Here is an 18205-nt window from a genome sequence, read left to right on the forward strand (position 1 = left end):
GAAGTCATGCCTTTAATTAAATCCCACAACAGTACACTGGGGCTCACTGCCAACCAGTGGGTTTTTTAACTGCAGTTTTAATGTATGAAGAACTGGTGCTGATAATTAGATGAAGAGTATAGCTTCCCGTGTTTTCTCTCTAATATGCTGCTGTAGAAACAGTCATTCAAAAAATCCACAAAAGTCTTGCTAGTGTGCGAAGTGACCAACCCCCATATCTGGAAAGTTAAAATTCCTCATTATCAATTATAACATTTTGAATTTACTGGCTCACTCTATTTATCTACACAGGATCTGTATAATATCATCAGTCATTAGGCCTATAAAGCACTCCTATTCTCAGTTTCATTTTTCCATTTCCTCCTGCCCTTCCTGTAAACATTGTACTCACCAAATTCTACATTTGATGACTTTTCATACTTCAAATTCATCAATTTTATTTACTATGCTTCTTTTTTTTTTTTTGGTAGTTGTTGGCGCATCGGCTTCTGTGGCCATAGTGCACCCCCCAAGGTTTTTGCAGTACTTTGATCCAAGCCAGAGTCGGGATTCGAACCCGCGACCTTTGGGTTGCCAGGCAGGCACTTTACCCACCCAGCTAGCCCGGTCGGCAACTACTATGCTTCTGGCATGAGTGTAAATGCATCTGTTCTTACTCTTAGTCATCTACCACCTTCTTATAAGGTGGTAGATGACTTTCATCAACCGGTGAAATACCACCACTTTGCTTATTGGAGGCTTGAAGTGGTGAAACCCATGTTTAGTCTCTAGAGCAAAGCTTCCGGCATCCCCCTCCCCCCATACTTCACCTTCAACCCATGCACGGTACTAAGTACTATAGGTTTTGATACCTTTCGTGTTTGGGGTTTTCATTAAAAAAAAAAAAAAAATGATGACCCACAGCAGGGCTTGAAATCCATGTCACTTTGCTTTTCTGGCTTCTGCAGGCAGAGGTACATGACACATTTAATGATTTTTTATACAATTATATTTGCATTGTAATTAAAAATGCTTAAAAATAATAATATAAAGAAGTGCATCCATTAAAACTGTCCAGAGTCTGGTACAAAACATAAAATTCAGCCTTGCTACATAGTTTCCTTTGGGAAAAAGAGTTCTGATATGAGTTTTGCTTTACATGATAATTTTAAAGACCACATTAATTGTGTAACTCAAGACACCTGTACATGTACACATGCTTTCTCTACAAGACAGAGCCAGTTCAATTATCTAAAATTTTGGCCTAATTTCCATTTCATGAGGTCTCTCTTTACGCTGTTATGAATTAGTATCTCCCCTTATTTGCTATTGTTTCAGATGTACACAGATATTTGCAAACAAGGCTTTTAATTCTAAAACCTAATAATGAGATTTCAAAACCTTACATGGAAAGGCTACTTTTGGCCTACATAACTTGCATAGGTGCCTAAGGTCACCAATAATAAAGCTCCTCAAATAACATGCAATTTTGAAGTCTTCTCAGTTTTCTCAAATATGTCACTTACATCATTTTTCTGGTTTAATTACCCTAGATCTGATGATAACCTCTGTTGAAGCTGTTTTCTACCAAGTAATCTTTTATATTAATTTTTGTCTTCTGCTATTTCTAAGGTTATGGAAGCTGCCCTTCTGCATTGGAGAAAAACAAAAAGTCTCGTGTACCCTGCACTAAGTGTCAGAAGGGGGCTGTTTACATTGTGCTTAACTCCCCACTGCTGTCCACTAAAAGGCAGTAAAGTTAATTGGTGTCTCCAACTGAATGGATCATTCTCGTGGTACGGCATTCAATTTATTTGTGCTTTTCTGTGGTAGCTGTGCCAAAGAAATTACTGTTTCAATAACCCACATTTCTTGTATGGAGAGGAATGTCTCTGCCCAAAGTGTAAAAGAAAAAAAGATCAGGCCCCCTCATACTAAATCAAATAAAGGAGAAATTAAAAATGAAGATCAAAATCTGAATCTAAACCACTCTGAGCCAACAACTATCTCCAGTAAAACTCATACCCAGTGAATGAATACATTTCAGTGTTCACAGAGTCAAGCCTCTCAATTTGCATCAGTTATTCCAGATACTCAAGAAGAACACTTGCACTCCCCTTTGAAATGTACAAACCTCCCCTGCTCGTGAATTGGAAATTAGTCACCCCAAAGACATCACTGGAGAAACAAATATAATCTGTGAACAAAAAACAGAAATCAAATCCTTTTTGAATGATTTTTCTTTGGTCAACATTTGGATTAACTTGCCTTTATCCAATCCCAAACAGAGGAGCTCATAAAAACAATTTATTTTCTATTCACAATTCTGTTGCTCAACTTCTCCCAGAGGGATCAAAACAACCTATTACAAAGACCTCAACCAAAGGGAAGAAAAGCCTTCAGGACCTAAGACATTTTGTCCGTGAATTGCTCAGCCAATCAAGACAATCTTTCATCTAGCCCACTTCTAATTCTTCTTCATCAATTGCATCAGAGAGAATCATGATACAAGCTCCTAGCAACCTATAGATGAGAAGAACCTTTCCTTCAAATTAATGATCAAATTGCTGATGGATTAATGAGTTCAAATGAGTCGAATGATTACCATTCCAAACCCATATTTCTACCCTCTACTTCCAAAAACTGCTGATAACCTTGAATTTGTGAGACTGCTCATCAATGCCAAAAATCTTAACCCCCCCCCCCCCTCAATATTCCACAATATTAGAAACCCCAACAGAATTTCAGCAATTTAGGTCCACTTACGCACAAACTGCCATTCATTATATCCCGATTGACACTACACGCCAACCATGACATGATACCATGGAAGCTCCTCGTCCTAGGAAAAATTATCATTCTATCGAAATTACTGACCAGAAGAGTTAATGTTCACAACATATACGAAATTGTTAGAGGTCCCATATATTGTCACAGAAGCAAAGAGAATTCTGAGTTTTCCTTAAGGATGAAAGTCTACAACCTTGCCTGACTGAACAATATGTTTGCAGAAAACACCTTGAAGTTTTCTTCCAGGTGTAAGAAAACTTTAAAACAAAGTTAATGAAAAGCAGAATGTGTAAATAAAAGTATGTACACATTCTGCTCTGCATTAATAAACAATGCTGGACAGTTGCATCCTTGTTTCTTTGATTATTGTTATCAGTTTGGCTGAGTCCTGAAATGATCACAATAAGCGGTGTCCACTGCATATACATTTATATATTCAACAGGCAGTATTACTAAGGTCAAACATTTAGCATCATCATTACACTGATAACTTTATGGAGTCTCATCAAATGTTAAATTAAGTGGGTTATGTTGTTATTTGGTTTTTTAGGAGCAACTAGGGCCATATTGCTCCGGGGATATGTGGTGGTCATTCCACATCCTCCATATTTGGTGGTCACGGGCTCAAACCCCAGTCTAATCAAGAAGCATGTGCTATGCACTGCTGCTCCTGCCCACCTGGCTACGGAGGCACCTAAGTGGGTTATACACTTAAACAACAGCAAAGAGCTTTCAGTCCATACCATACAACCACTTTTGCCAACAAGTTCCAGTCATTCTGGAAAATTAGTCTACCATAATAAAACATTCTAATTTTCTATGTCACTCTATTTGTCTGCAAAGTTTTCATTATGCTTGTCACGGTCATCTCATCCATAAAACACAGTAACCTTCATCTTTATTTTACCAATAGAAAACAAAAATGAGACTATAACTGAGTCAATATACTCACCTACTGGATATGCTTATCTTGAATGTATATGCTTGGCAATTAATAGCACAATCCTCCTGCACACAGTAGAACTGTGCAATCTGAGATCAAGTAACACAGCTTCTTTCGAAAATATTTCAGTAGGTACTTGACATCACTGACAGAATTTAAACTTCACCCTTTCCAAAGAGATAGCAAGTAACAAATACTATCTACCACAGAAGCAAGTTTTTATTGTTATGTGGGCATTAAAAGCTGGGAACCTAGTGCCAGGCACAAGAACAGGTGTATTCAGAGAGCTTCAATCATTTCTTTTATTTGATTTTATCCCTAAACCATATTTTATTTGTACAAAGTCATTTTATTTAATTAATATTATGATGTCTATATCATAATAAACCTTTGGCAAAGGATGCAAAGAAAAACAGCAAAGACTTCTTTACTTATATAAACTCTAGAAGGAAGGGGATGGATCAGGTTTGTCCACTTGATACTGATGGTTCGACTGGTGATGATGCTAATCAGATAGCTGACAAACTGAATGAGTATTTTGCATCAACATTCACACATGAGTAATTCTGTAGGGAAGAGGAGGATAGAAGCTTATTAAACTCTAACAGGGAGCTAAATGATTTTGTAATAACTGGGAGTTTTTTTTTTTTTCCCCCTTAGTTGTTGGTGGATCAGCTTCTGTGGACATAATGCACCTCCCAAAGCTTTTGGATTTTCCCCTGATCCAAGCCCGAGGTGGGATTCGAACCCGTGACCTTTGGGTTGCCAGGCAGGCACTTTACCCACCTGGCTAGCCCGGTCGGTTTATAACTGGGAGTAAAACGTAAGAGAAATTGTTGAAGTTAAACATAAGAAAGGCACCTTGGTGGATCGGATCTATCCAGTTATATTAAAGGATGTGGTAAAGTAAACAAACCCTTATCCATAATTATGAGAGCATCGTTGGACTCAGGGGAGGACCCCACAGACTGGAGGTGCACAAATATATCCCCAATTCACAAAGGGGTATCAAATGGTGACACAAGTAATTACAGACCCATTAGTTTAACTTCTGCTCTGGGGAAAATAATGGAGTCATTGGTTAAAGAAGTTGCAGTAATAATTCAGACATAGCATGGGTTTGTTAGGGAGGAAGTTTGTCTGATCAATCTGATTGGATACTACAATGTTGTCACAAAGGAACTGAATGCAAAAAATTATTTTGATATTATATACTTGGATTTCAGGAAAGATTTTGATACTGCTGCATATGAATACTGTACAAATTGGAGCAGTGTGGTATTAAGGATAAGTTGCTACAGTGGATAAAAGGGTTGTTGAGTAGGAGAAGACAGAATGGTAATCAATGGACACTGCTCTTTGTGGACTAATGTTATTAGTGGAGTCCTCCAGCGTGTGTTGGGCCCTTTGCTGTTTTGCATATTTATCAGTGATATTGATGAAGGTATTCAGGCTTGATGTCCAAGTTTGCAGATGATACAAAGTTGGCAGGGTTGTCAGTAATTACAGTATGCTAATGCAACAGGATCTAGTAAAGTTGGACAGATAGGCTGAGAAGTGTCAACTGAAGTTTAACATTGACACATGCAAAGTACTGCAAATGGGTAGCAGTAACCCCAGAGAAAAGTACCAACTGTATGGTACTAAACTCAGGGTTGTAGAGAATTAAAAAGACCTGGGGATAATTTTGCAATCAGATATTAAGTTTTCTGAGCAGTGCAGACAGGCTACCAGAGCAGGTCATGGGATTGTTTCAATCATATACAGGAATTTTGCTATTAGGGAAAAGCAGGTGATTATCCCTTTGCATAAGGCAATGGTGAGGCCACACATTGAGTACTGCATACAGGTCTGGATGCCTCATTTTAGGAAGGATGTAGAAGTGCTAGAATGAGTACAGAGAAGGGCAACAAAATTGGTGAGGGGAACAAAGGGGTCCTTTTACCAAGGAGAGGATTAATTTCTGCAAATTGCAGTGTCTGAACACTGGGCACTTGCAAGGTGATTGAACTGAGGTGTATAAGGCGTTGAATGGTTTGAGCAGGCTCAATGGTATTGGGATTCTTCCTCTTGCTCAGATTACGAACCTGAGGGGGCATAAATTCAAACTGAGGAAAGGCAGTTGTAGAACAGATGTGTGGAAATTTGCCTTTAGCCAGCAGGTGGTTGATTGTTGGAACAAACATTTAGGTGAAATAGGATGATTTTTTTTTTTTTTTTTAGCTGATGCTATATAAGCTTGCTTTCTTGTATCTTATGCCTTTACTAATGCTAATGCTCTGAAATGTTTTAAAGAAATATATAACTGGAGGCCAAAACAAAGGGATTAGTAATTCATGTTGTATTATCTTTATACTGTGCAGCCCTGATCATACTGGTATTACTGTTACTGATGTTGAAGGTAGTTCAATGCTATTAACTCTAATTTCTGAAGTGGGGGGGAATTGGACAGGCAGCATTACAAACTTTACATTACAAATTTTCTGTATTCATTCTACAAAATAAACATGTAAATGAAGCAGCACAATCATGAAAAAAAAAAAACCTTACTTTTTTATCGATTCCTTCTTCATTTTTGCAGACATTATGGAAAGCCACCATGATTTTTACTAAGATTCCGACAAAGTCTGTAATATTATCCAGTGGCTGCAACTTACGTTTAACCCATCTTGTTGAAGGATTCATTACTAGATAAAAAAAATAAAATAATTTAAAAATTCTATTACATAATTAACAAGTATATAAAAAGTTTTCTGAAACTGTAAAATTAGGGAAAAAATGGACAATGGGAAGTTGTCCAAAACAACATGGGACAATGTTTGAGAGAAAAATTGAGAGCGACCACACTGAGAAAAATTCTACTTGGGGTAGAATTTTTCTCAGTGTGATCTGTGCTTATTAGGTGGGTCTGAAAACTACTAGCTTGGGGGATTCACACAGTAAAAGATTAACGGTAGCCGTAGGCAGAGGTGAAAGTGATTCTTGTGCTGCTTCTATTGGAATGCGCAGCAGCCTGCAAAGTGAGGTACTGAAGATTTCAAGGGCTGCTGGGAGTCAACATGAATCAAGTAATACAGTGGGCCTCTACTTCCGATGACATCAACATAAGATATTCTCAGGAACCAATACACCTTCCATACGATCTTTTATTTTAAGGACTGATGATATTTGCAGGTACCAATGGCTTTCCGATATAGCTGGAACAATATGGGTGTAAATTTTCAGACGTGTGCCGCACAGAACATCACTTGTACGATTGTTCTCAACCAATTAGCATCTTTGTTGTTGTTGTGGTGTTTTCTGGCGCAAGAGCTACTTAGGCCATATTGCGCCTTTAGCATCTTTGGTATTGTTCAACACATGGTGCACAGAATATCACTCGTATGATTTTTTCAGATCTATGATGATCCGAAACTTAAAGCTCCATCAACCAGTGGCAGTGCTATGTACTTTGAAGACTTTAAAGCTAGCAGAGGCTGGTTCGAAATTCAAAAAAAAAAAAAAAAAAAAAAAAGGGTGAATATCAAAAGTGTTGAAAGGCATAGGGAGATACCTAGTGCTGATAAAAAAATAGGCGAGACCTTTAAAATTGAATTTCAAGAGTTTGCTGATCAGGAGGGTTATCTTCCCCAGCAGGTTTTTACTAAGATTCCGACAAAGTCTGTAATATTATCCAGTGGCTGCAACTTACGTTTAACCCACCTTGTTGAAGGATTCATTACTAGATAAAAAAAATAAAATAATTTAAAAATTCTGGGAGGTTCCCACGGACTGGAGATGTGCAAATGTGTCCCCAATTCACAAAGGTGGATCGAAGGGTGACACGAGTAATTACAGACCAGTTAGTTTAACTTCTGTTCCGGGTAAAATAATGGAGTCGCTGGTTAAAGATGCATTGCAGGATCATCTAGACAAGACTGCAGCAATAATTCAAACACAGCATGGGTTTGTTAAGGGAAAGTCTTGTCTGACAAATATGATTGGTTATTATGATGTGGTCACAAAGGAACTGGATGCAAAAAATAATTTTGATATCATATACTTGGATTTCAGGAAAGCTTTTGCGCATGGAAGACTACTGTACAAATTGGAGCAGAATGGTATTAAGGGTAAGTTGCTACAATGGATAAAAGGATGGTTAAGTGGGAGAAGACAGAGGGTGGTAATCAATGGGTGCTGCTCTTCGTGGACTAATGTTATTAGTGGAGTCCCACAGGGTTCGGTGTTGGGTCCACTGTTGTTTTGTGTATTTATCAATGATATTGATGAAGATATATCAGGCTTAATGTCGAAGTTTGCAGATGACACAAAGGTTGGCAGGGTTGTTAATGACAGTATTGGCAGTGTGCTACTGCAACAGGATCTAGATAATTTAGGCAGATGGGCTAAGAAGTGGCAACTGAAGTTCAACCTTGACAAATGCAAAGTACTGCATATGGGTAGAAGTAACCCCAGAGAAACATACCAACTGTGTGGTACTACACTTAAGGTGGTAGAAAATGAAAAAGACCTGGGAGTAATTGTGCAGTCAGATATGAAGTTTTCTGAGCAGTGCAGACAGGCTGCTAGGGCGGGTCATGGGGTTTTCTCAATGATATATAGGAATTTTGCTAGCAGGGAAAAGGAGGTGATTGTCACTCTGTATAAGGCAATGGTCAGGCCACGCCTTGAGTACTGCGTACAGGTCTGGAGGCCTCATTTTAGGAAGGATGTAGATTTGCTTGAGCGTGTACAGAGAAGAGCAACACGATTGGTGAGGGGAATGAAGGGATTCTCTTACCAAGAGAGGCTTAAGTTCTGCAAATTGCAGTGGCTGGAGACTAGGCACCTGCGCGGTGATCTGATTGAGGTCTATAAGGCCTTGAATGGGTGGAGCACGCTGAATTCTGATGGGATCCTTCCACTTGTTCAGATTACCAACCTACGGGGACATAAGTTCAAATTAAGAAAGGACAGATGTAGAATAGATGTGCGGAAATTTGCCTTTAGCCAGCGGGTGGTTAATTGCTGGAACAAACTTCCAGCTGTCGTTGTGGAAGTTGATAGGTTAAATAAATTTAAGGAGGAACTGGATAGGCATTTGGAGGGAATGGTGTGATTTTTTTTTTTTTTTTTTTTTTGGCTGATGCTGCATAAGCTCCTACACTTGCTTTCTTGCATCATGTGCCACTACTACTACTACTACATTGATGAAACTGGCCTCTTCTGGAAGCAAATGCCCAGGAGAACGCACATCACTAAGGATAAGCCTAGTTTACCTGGGAATAAGTCTATGAAAGATAAGTTCACTCTCCTGTTGGGTAGCAGTGCCTCGAGATTTTAAGCTGAAGCCTTTGCCCATATATCACTCTAACATCCCCAGAGTATTTAAACAACAAAAAGTTGACAAAGGCATGCTGGGAGTGTTTTGAAGCAGTAATGAGGAGGCCTGGGTTACAGGATGTGTCTTCAATGAATAGGAGCTTGAAGTTTTCTGTCCTTCAGTGAAGAGTTATCTTGAGAAAAATAAGCTTCAAGTGAAGGCACTGCTGCTGCTGTATAATGCGCCAACCAATGATCCCAACCTTGTTCAATTTGACTTTGTTCAAGTCAAATTAAATTTTTGCAACCCAACACCACTCCTCTTCTTCAACCAATGGACCAGCAAGTAATTGCAAGCTTTAAGAAAATCTACACCATGAATATGTTCACAAGTTGCTTTGCAGCAGCCTCTGTTGAGGATGCCGTCACCCTTAAAGATTTTTGAAGGTCCAAGTTCAATGTGCTGGACTGTGTGAGTCTGACTGTAAGTTCTTGGAATAATGTTTCCACCAGGTGCTTAAATTCAGCTTGGAAAAACATCTGGCCTTTAATTATCCTAATGTTGATGGATTTGAAGATGATGGTGCTTTGACAAATGATATTGTCACATACATCAATGGGTCCGGAGGTTGGCGAAGAGAATGTGGCAAAGAGCATGCAACTCTATCGATGCTCATGGGCAAGAGCTAACAACAGAGGAGCTACAAGAGTTAGAGAAAAATACAGAGAGTGACACTGGAGATGAAGAAAAAGACACCCAAGAAGTGTCAGCTGAAGACTGTCATTTCTTGTTGGGAGTGTTTAAGAGAAGTAGTGAAAATACACTGGATGCTTGATTTAGTCCCACTACCACTACACCACCATTGATTTCATCAGCACTGCACTTCAAGTCTAAGATAAATGCTAATTTATTGTTTGTTTTTTTTTTCATTTTAAGATGTTTTCTGACAATTTATTAAATAATCTTTATAAAACACTCATTTTTAATTGTAAAAATGAAATATAACATGTAAGAAATACCTATTTTATGTGTTGTTGGAGAAAGAATTACAGGAAATCAATGTATTATTGGTTTCATATTTCAATATTTTCAACATACAATGGGTTTTATGGAACAAATTACCATCGGACACTGGGACCCCACTCTACATGGGTTGTGTTAAGGTAGCTAAGAGTAAGAATAGGTGTATGTATACTTGCATGTACACTAATGGTAGGAGTATAGTAAATAAATTTGATGAATTTGAAGTGCTGGTCAAGGCATCAAAGGCAGATATTATTGGGATATCAGAGACATGGTGTCACACAGATATAAGCAGTGAAGAATTGGAATTTGGGGAGTACAATGTGTGCAGAAAGGATAGACAGGGTAGGAAAAGAAGAAGGGTATGCTGTTAGTTAAGAAACACAAAATCTAAGGAAGTGCATCCAATTGACGTTGGTGGACAATGCAATGTTGAGTCAGTATGGTGTGACATAAGCACTGGGAAAGGGAAAATGAGACTAGGTGTGTGTTATAGGCCTAATGAATCTGATGAGTATAATGAGCAATTGTGCAGATAAATAGAGTCAGCCAGTAAATTAGAATGTCTTATAATGGGGGATTTTAACTTTCCAGATACTGAGTATCTGGAACTTGGGGATGTTCACCCGCACACCAGCAAGACTTTTGTGGATTTATTGGATGACTGTTTGCTACAGCAACATGTTCAAGAGGCAACCAGAAGGAGTAATACTCTTCATCTGATTATCAGCAGTGATTCTTCATGCGTTAAGAATCTGCAGGTAAAGGAACCACTAGGTAGCAGTGATCACAGTGTACCGATGTGGGAATTACTTAAAGATGTAACTAATATCAGGGATAAGGAGAGAGTTTCCGCTTTTGTAAAAGGTAACTACAGCAGTCTCAGAGTTTTTAAAATCTACACAGTGTGATCAACTGATGATGTTACCAAAAAGCAAAATTCTAAATGGGAAGCCTTCGGGCACTTAATTTTGGAGGGTACTAGGCTTTTCATACCAACTAAGAAATACTGTTGGATGCTTAGGCCTAAATGGATATCAGATGAATTAATATGGCTCGTGGGAGAGAAAAAAATGCATGGGATGCATAGAAATTATCAGGCAATACAGAAACCTATGGAAGATAAAAGCTACTCTGTAATCAAGTCACAAAGGAGGTTAAGCAGGCAAAGGCAGATTAAGAGAAATCTTTAACAAAGGATGCAAAGAAAAACAGCAAAGACTCCTTTACTTATATAAACTCTAAAAGGAAGGGAAATAAATAGATTGGTCCACTTAATATCAATGGTTTGACTGTAGATGATCATTCTCAGATAATTGCCAAACGAAATGAGTAGTTTACATCTACATTCACACATGAGAAGTTATTCAAGGAGGAGAGGGCCATTTGTTTATCAAACTCTAACAGGCAGCTAAGTGATTTTGTAATAACTGAAAGCAAAGTGGAGGAGAAATTGTTCAAGTTAAACATAAGGAAGGCAACTGGGGTGGATGGATGGAATCTATCCAGTTATATTAAAGAAGGCAGCAAAGGAAGTAAGCAAACCCTTAGCCATAATTATGAAAGCTTCCTTGGACTCAGGGGAGGTCCCCATGAATTTTTTTTTTTTTTTTTGGTAGTTGTTGGCGCATCGGCTTCTGTGGCCATAGTGCACCTCCCAAGGTTTTTGCAGTACTTTAGGCACCTTACCCACCTGGCTAGTCCCCATGAATTGGAGATGTACAAATGTGTCCTGAATTCACAAAAGGGGATCAAAGGACGGCACAGATAATTACAGAACTGTTAGTCTAATTTCTGTTCCAGGGAAAATAATGGAGTTGCTGGTTAAGGAAGAGATGCAGGATCATCTAGACAAGACTGCAGTCATAGTTCAGACTCAGCATGGGTTTGTTAAGGGAAAGACTTGTCTGACAAATCTGACTAGATACCATGATGTGGTCACAAAGGAATTGGATGCAAAGAATAATTTTGATATCATAAATTTGGATTTTAGTAAAGCTTTTGATACTGTGAAACATGGATGACTACTGTACAAATTGGGAGTAGTATGACATTAAGGGCAAGTTGCTACAATGGATAAAAGGATGGTTATCAATGGATACTGCTCTTCATGGACTAATGTTATTAGTGGAGTCCCCCAGGTTCAGTGTTGGGCCCATTGTTGTTTTCGGTATTTATCAATGATATTGACGAATGTATATCAGGGTTAATGTCTAAGTTTGCAGAGGATACAAAGATTCGCAGGGTTGTTAATAATAGTATGCTACTGCAACAAGAACTGAAAAAGTTGAGCAGATGGGCTGAGAGGTGGCAACTGAAGTTTAACATTGACAAATGTGAAGTACTGCATATGGGTAGCAATAACCCCTCAGTAATATATCAACTGGATGGTACTACAACCAGGTTAGTGAAGAATGAAAAGGATCTGGGGGTAATTGTGCAGTCAGATATGAAGTTTTCTGAGCAGTGCAAAAAGGCTGCAAGAGTAGCTCATGGTGTCTTGTCAATGATATACAGGAATTTTGCTAGCAGGGATAAGGGGGTGATTGTCTCCTTGTATAAAGCAATGGACAGCACACATCTTGAGTACTGTATACAGGTCTGGAGGCCTCATTTTAAGAAAGAAGTACAGCTGGAGGAACGAGCATAGAGAAGGATAACGAGATTGGTGAGTGGAATAAAGGGTTGGTGTTACCAAGAAAGAATTACGTTATGCAAATTGCAGTTTCTGGAGACTATGCACCTGCGATGTGATCTAATTGAGGTGTATAAGGCTTTGAATGGATTGAGCAAGCTTGATGCTAATGGGATGCTTCCTCTTGGTCAGATTACTCACTTAAGGGGGAATAAATTCAAATTGAAGAAAAACAATTGTAGAATAGATGTGCAAAAATTCACCTTTAGCCAGCAGGTGGGTGATAGTTGGAACAAACTTCCATCTGTTGTAGTGGAGGTCATCAACTTAAATAAGTTCAAGGCAGAACTAGACAAACATTTGGAGTGAATGGATGGGTGAAATGGGAAGGGTGGGGTTTTTTTTTTTTTTTTTTTTTTTTTTGCTGATGCAATATAAGTTTGCTTGCTTTCATCATATGGCCTACGAATGCTAATGCTAACTACAGGTAACAAAAAATGGAAAGCTCATTTCTACCAACAAAGAAGAGGTTTCCACTCCACAAGTAAAATTTCTAGTCTGGCAATTATTATTTTTTTATATAGAAGAGAAAAGGGAAGATATTATCATTATACATACATACACCTGTATATGTGCAAAAAAAGGATAGATGGAATAGCACCAGGGTATGTCTGCAAGGGGACATACCCTGGTATGTCCCCTTGCAGACGTTGGCACTAATATCATTAAGTGTAGGAAATCTGCAGATTTACTTAACAAGTACAGGTCAATGTTTAAAAAAAGTCACAAATTAGGGTTAAATTTGAAGTGTGTGCAATCCTGCCCAGTCATGATAGGAGGGAGTATATGATGAGAGCCTTGTCAACCAATTCAGCCATGGAGAGATTGTGCAAGGCTCATGTGGTAGAATTTTTTACAGCATGGGTCTGTGCTTGTTAACAGGAAAGACTGCTTCTACAGGGATGGGATACACTTAAATAGAAAGAGTTCAAGGATATTTAATGATGCTATCAAGGCAATGTTAGGTAGGTCGTAAAACTACTAGGTTGGAGTGATTCACAGACCAATAGATTAACAGTAGCAGCAGGCAGAGGCGGAAATGATTCTTGCACTGCTTCTATCAGAATGAGCAGCAGCCCAGAAAGTAAGTTGCTGGGGATTTCAGTACCTGCTGGGAGTCATGAAACAACTAAATACATGGGCTGTGTTAGAGTAACTAAGAGTAATAACAGGTGCATGTACACTTACATTTACACCAATGCTAAGAGTATAGTAAATAAATTTGAAGTACTGGTCAAGATAATAAAGGCAGATATTGTCAGGATATCAGAGACACGGTGTCACACAGATAGAAGGAATGCAGAATTGGAATTTGGGAAGTACAATGTGTACAGAAAGGATAGATAGAATAAGAAGGGAGGAGGGGTTATGCTGTTAGGAAATCTAAGGAAGTGCATCCAGTTGACATAGAAAGACAGTGCAATGTTGAGTCAGTTTAGTGTGGGACATAAGTACTGGGAAAGAAAAAAAAAAAATCAGGGTATGAGTTTGTTATAGGCCAAATGACTCTGATGAGTACAATGAACAGAGTAACATAGAGAACAGTGAAATTATACAGAGAAATAGAGTGAGCTAGTAAATCAGAGGTGTCTTATAATGGAGGGATTTTAACTTCCCAGATATTGACTGGAACTTGTGGGTTGGTCACTTGTGCACTAGCAAGGCTTTTGTGGATTTTTTTGGATGATTGTTTTCTACAGCAGCACGTTAGAGAGGCAACCAGAGGGAGTAACACTTTGGATCTGATTATCAGCAGTGATTATTCATGCATTAAGAATTTACAGATAAGAAACCACTAGGTGACAGTGATCACAGTGTACTGATGTGGAATTTACTTAAAGATATAACTACCATCAGGGGTAAAGGGAAGGGTTTTTGCTTTCCTAAAAGGTGACTACAGTGGTCAAAGAGAATTTTTAGGTTCTATACAGTGGGACCAACTGATGATGTTACCAACAGCAAATTCTACATGGGAAACAATCTTGGTAGCTACTAGGCTTTTCGTTCGAATCAAGAAATACTGTTCTACGTTTAGGCCTAAATGGATGTCAGATGAATTAATCAGACTCGTGGCAGAGAAGAAAAATGCATGGGATACATAAATTATCAGGTGACACAGAAGCCTATGGTAGATACAAAGCTAGTCTGTAATCAAGTCACAAAGGAGGTCAGGCAAGCGAAGGCAGATTATGAAAAATCTTTGCAATGATGCAAAGAAAAACAGCAAAGATTTCTTTGCTTATATAAGCTCTAAAAGGAAGGAGATGAATCAGATTGGTCACTTGATATCAGTGGTTTGGTTTGACTGTAGGTGATCAATCTCAGAGAGCTGCCGGAACTAAATGAGTATTTTGCATCTACATTCACACATGAGGAGTTATTCAAGGAGGAGAGGGCCTGATGTTTATCAAACTATAACAGGGAGTTAAATGATTTTGTAATAACTGAGAGCAAAGTAGAGGAGAAATTAGTGAAGTTAAACATAAGAAAGGCCCCTGGGGAGATGGGATCTATCAAGTTATATTAAAGGAAGTGGCAAAGGAAGTAAGCAAATCGTTAGCCATAATTATGAGAACATCCGTGGACTCGGAGGAAGTCCCCATGGACTGTAGATGGTTCAAATGTTTCTCTGATTCACATATGGATATCAAAGGGTGACACAAGTAATTACTGACCTGTAAGTTTGACTTCTGTTCTGGGGAAAATAATGGAGTAACTGGTTAAAGAAGCATTGCAGGATCATCTAGACAAGATTGCAGTAATAATTCAGACACAGCATGGGTTTGTTACAGGGAAGTCTTGTGTGACCAATCTGATTGGATACTATAGTGTAGTCACAAAGGAGCAAAAAATAATTTTGATACCCATACTTGGATTTCAGGAAAGCTTTTGATACTGTTGCACATGGAAGACAAATTGGAGAAGTATGGCATTAAGGGCAAGTTGCTACAATGGATAAAAGGATGGTTGAATGGGAGTAGATACCATTCAGTGGGGGTCAATGGGTACTGCTCTGTGTGAACTAATGTTATTAGTGGTGTCTCTCAGTGTTCAGTGTTGGGCCTATTGTTGTTCTGTATATTTATCAATGATATTGATGAAGGTATATCAAGCTTAATGTCAAAGTTTGCAGATGATACAAAGGTTGGCAAGATTGTTAATAACAGTAATGACGGTATGCTGCTTCAACAGGATCTGGAAAAGTTGGACAGATAGGCTGAGAAGTGGCAACTGAAGTTTAACATTGACAAATGCAAAGTACTGCATATGGGTAGCAGTAACCCCAGAGTAACATATCAACTGGGTGGTGCTACACTCAGGGTAGTGGAGAATGAAAGAGTCCTGGGAGTAATTGTGCACTCACATATGAAGTTTTCTGAGCAGTGCAAACAGGAGACAAGCTGCCAGAGTAGGTCATGGGGTTTGTAAATGATATACAAGAATTTTGTGAGCTGGGATAAGGAGGTGATTATTCTCTGTATAAGGCAACAGTCAGGCCACACCCTGAGTACTGCATACAGGTCTGGAAGCCTCATTTTAGGAAGGGTGTAGAGTTGCTAGAACGAGTACAGAGAAGGCAACAAGATTGGTGAGGGGAATAAAGGGGTGCTCTTATGAAGAAAGCTTAGAAATTGCAGCATCTGGAGACTAGGCACCTGTGAGGCGATCTGATTGAGGTGTACAAGACCTTGAATGGATTGAGCAGACTCAATGCTGATAGAATTCTTCCTCTTGCCTAGATTACAAACCTGAGGGGGGAGGGGCATAAACTGAAATTGAGGAAAGACAGTTGTCAAATAGATGTGTGGAGATTTGCCTTTAGCCAGCAGGTAGTTGATTGTTGGAACAAACTTTCATCTGTTGTTGTTGCGGAAGTTGATAGCTTAAATAAATTCAAGGCAGAACCAGACAAACATTTGGAATGAATGGATGGGTGAAATGGGAAGGATTTTTTTTTTTTTTTGGCTGATGCTTGCTTTCTTGCATCATATGCCTCTATTAATGCTAGTGTTAATATCAAATTATACAGGAAGGATTTAGACTCACTTAAAAATAAACAGCCAAACAAACAAAGGAAGCAGCAAGTTTAAACACTAAAATTGATACATACTAGATTAACAGAATACTAGAATAACCTTAAATAGTAATTAATGCAGCAAGAGATGTTCCTTACACAGTGGTATACAAGAAAAGAAAATCTGAGGCCAAAATAAAGTAAACAGAAGGAAAGACATTCATTTGAAATAAGGCAGTAAACAAAGAAAATTGAATAAATTATTGATCTGAAGGGTTGTAGTTATAAATACACAGATAAAAAATATAATCAGAAACTTCTTTTCAAGACAACTCATCTCTAAAAATTTGCATGGCTATATTCATATAAGGAAGGTTAAAAAATTTTTTTTAAGTAACAATAACAATTAAATATTAAATAACAATTAACAATTTAATTATGGGAATTTAGGTATGCAGGTAAGTTATCTTTAAAGAGAAGTTTCTGAACACACACACATACATACATACATATATTTTTTTGTAACATTTAATTCCACATTTAAGATATTCCTCATTTAAAAAATATTACTGGAAACATAATAAGTTAACAGAGATCACAATTACTATATCATACTTACTCATTCCAGATTTATTAAGGGACTCGAAGTCAATACATTCAAGAATGGTTTGTAACAAGCAACACAGTGATTCAAGAAACTCGCACTGCTGCAAAGAAATAAAATTATGAGCAGTCATAAAAATGATTGAATACCCAAGTCAAAAAATAATGAGTAAAAAGTGATATTAGTATCTGTAAAAAACACATACAGAATGGAGCTGTCTAAAACTAATAACACCATATAACCTTGAGTTATTAAAACTTAAATTCAAGGACTATGTTTTCCATCTATGTAATTAGTAGCAAGCAAGATTTCAACTTTCCTTATTAAATGCTCCGGTCTGAATACTCAGGGTGGACAAATTTCAGTAACTGCAAGTCACCACCTGAGATATAGAACTTTAAACAACACAGCAGCTTTCAATGATATCTGTTTGAAAGTAGTGCATCTACTTTTAAGTACAGGTGACTTGCAATTACTGAAGTTTATTCTATCTTAAGTATTAAAAATGTTGTGTTTACTTATGGCAAGTGGAGAGACTACTTCTACACGGATGGAATATACTTAAATATAAAATGTGCAAGAATATTTGCTGATGCTATTGAGGAAGAGTCAGGTGGGTTAGAAAACTGCTAACTTGGGAGAATACACAGACTAATATTCTAAGAATGGTCATGTGCAGAAGTGAAAGTGATTCTTGCACTGCTATTGGAACATGCAGCAGCCTGAGGCAAGGTACTGGGGCTTTTAAAGTCTACTGTGGGTTATCACAGAACACGGAAATACATGAGTTGCATTAGGGAAATTAAGAACAGGTCATGTATACTTACATGTACCTCAATGCTAGTAACCTAATA

At 38.2% G+C, this 18205-nt stretch overlaps 2 protein-coding genes across 2 annotated transcripts in view; both read right to left on the minus strand.

Moving 5' to 3' along the window:
* The window catches only part of LOC150079381 (uncharacterized), a 195909-nt gene extending 189512 nt beyond the window's left edge, over nucleotides 1-6397 (minus strand). Inside the window, exon 1 of the mRNA XM_090383046.1 lies at nucleotides 6263-6397. Within this exon, the coding sequence (XP_090239172.1) occupies nucleotides 6263-6397 (135 nt within the window). The remainder of the gene's footprint in view (nucleotides 1-6262) is intronic.
* Nucleotides 6398-7332: 935 nt separating this feature from the next.
* Rif1 (Rap1 interacting factor 1) overlaps nucleotides 7333-18205 on the minus strand; it is a 276189-nt gene continuing 265316 nt past the window's right edge. Inside the window, exons 19-20 of the mRNA XM_090383047.1 lie at nucleotides 17367-17454; nucleotides 7333-7433 (exon numbers count right to left, since the gene is read on the minus strand). Of these exons, the coding sequence (XP_090239173.1) occupies nucleotides 7333-7433; nucleotides 17367-17454 (189 nt within the window). The remainder of the gene's footprint in view (nucleotides 7434-17366; nucleotides 17455-18205) is intronic.

This window comes from Mastigoproctus giganteus, chromosome 10 (genome assembly GCF_048544385.1).
Source record: "Mastigoproctus giganteus isolate SK-2022 chromosome 10, ASM4854438v1, whole genome shotgun sequence".
In the NCBI taxonomy this organism is placed as follows: Eukaryota; Metazoa; Arthropoda; class Arachnida; order Uropygi; family Thelyphonidae; genus Mastigoproctus; species Mastigoproctus giganteus.